Raw genomic sequence first — 615 nt, 5'->3', positions numbered from 1 at the left:
ACACTTACCATCTGAATTTTTCTTAGTTAATAATGCTTCCGAGGATTCTTTTGAAACGGAATCTTCACTATGACTCGCATTTAATCTGGAAAAAATACATTAGTTTTATGAAGGAAAAACATTCAATATTATGTGTATATTAGCTGCATACCTATTGTGTTGTAAATTGTAAATGTAAATTACAAATTTACGTAAAGAATATAGATATTATTAAAAGTAATGCCTGTGAATAGCTAGATAGCTTGAACTTACATGATTAGTGAAAATGTTTGGTATGAATATAGGTGTACATTATCGCGTCTAAGAAACATTTCAAATGAATAGTCTCATTAGGTAATAGTAACTAATATAAAAAATCATATACGTATATATCCAAGCAATTACATTTCATATTCGGACGGAGAGACAGACTTACCTATTGGAATTAACAAGGTTCTCTAACGCGTGGTTAGAATCAATATGTCTATTTTTAATGGAAGGAGAGTGAGCATTTCTGTGGCGACGAATGGTGGGCAGACGCACGAATGAGGCGTTGTGCTTGAAGCTGCAAGGAAAACATTGGCTTCACTTGGAGAAAATATGCGGTTTGGGGGGTTAACTTTACGGGTATAAGAT

General features: G+C 33.3%; 1 protein-coding gene across 3 annotated transcripts in view; it reads right to left on the bottom strand.

Annotated features, from left to right (window-relative positions):
• LOC119593036 (potassium voltage-gated channel subfamily KQT member 1-like) overlaps positions 1-615 on the bottom strand; it is a gene marked incomplete in the record, with an annotated part of 139,545 nt that overhangs the window by 27,331 nt on the left and 111,599 nt on the right. For all 3 annotated transcript variants that reach the window (XM_037941933.1, XM_037941932.1, XM_037941934.1), the window contains 2 exon segments: positions 9-85; positions 416-544. In XM_037941933.1, coding sequence (XP_037797861.1) covers positions 9-85; positions 416-544 — 206 coding nt within the window.

The sequence above is a fragment of the Penaeus monodon genome, chromosome 31 (assembly GCF_015228065.2).
Source record: "Penaeus monodon isolate SGIC_2016 chromosome 31, NSTDA_Pmon_1, whole genome shotgun sequence".
NCBI classification, from domain to species: domain Eukaryota; kingdom Metazoa; phylum Arthropoda; class Malacostraca; order Decapoda; family Penaeidae; genus Penaeus; species Penaeus monodon.
This window is presented reverse-complemented; position numbering and strand designations above follow the sequence as displayed.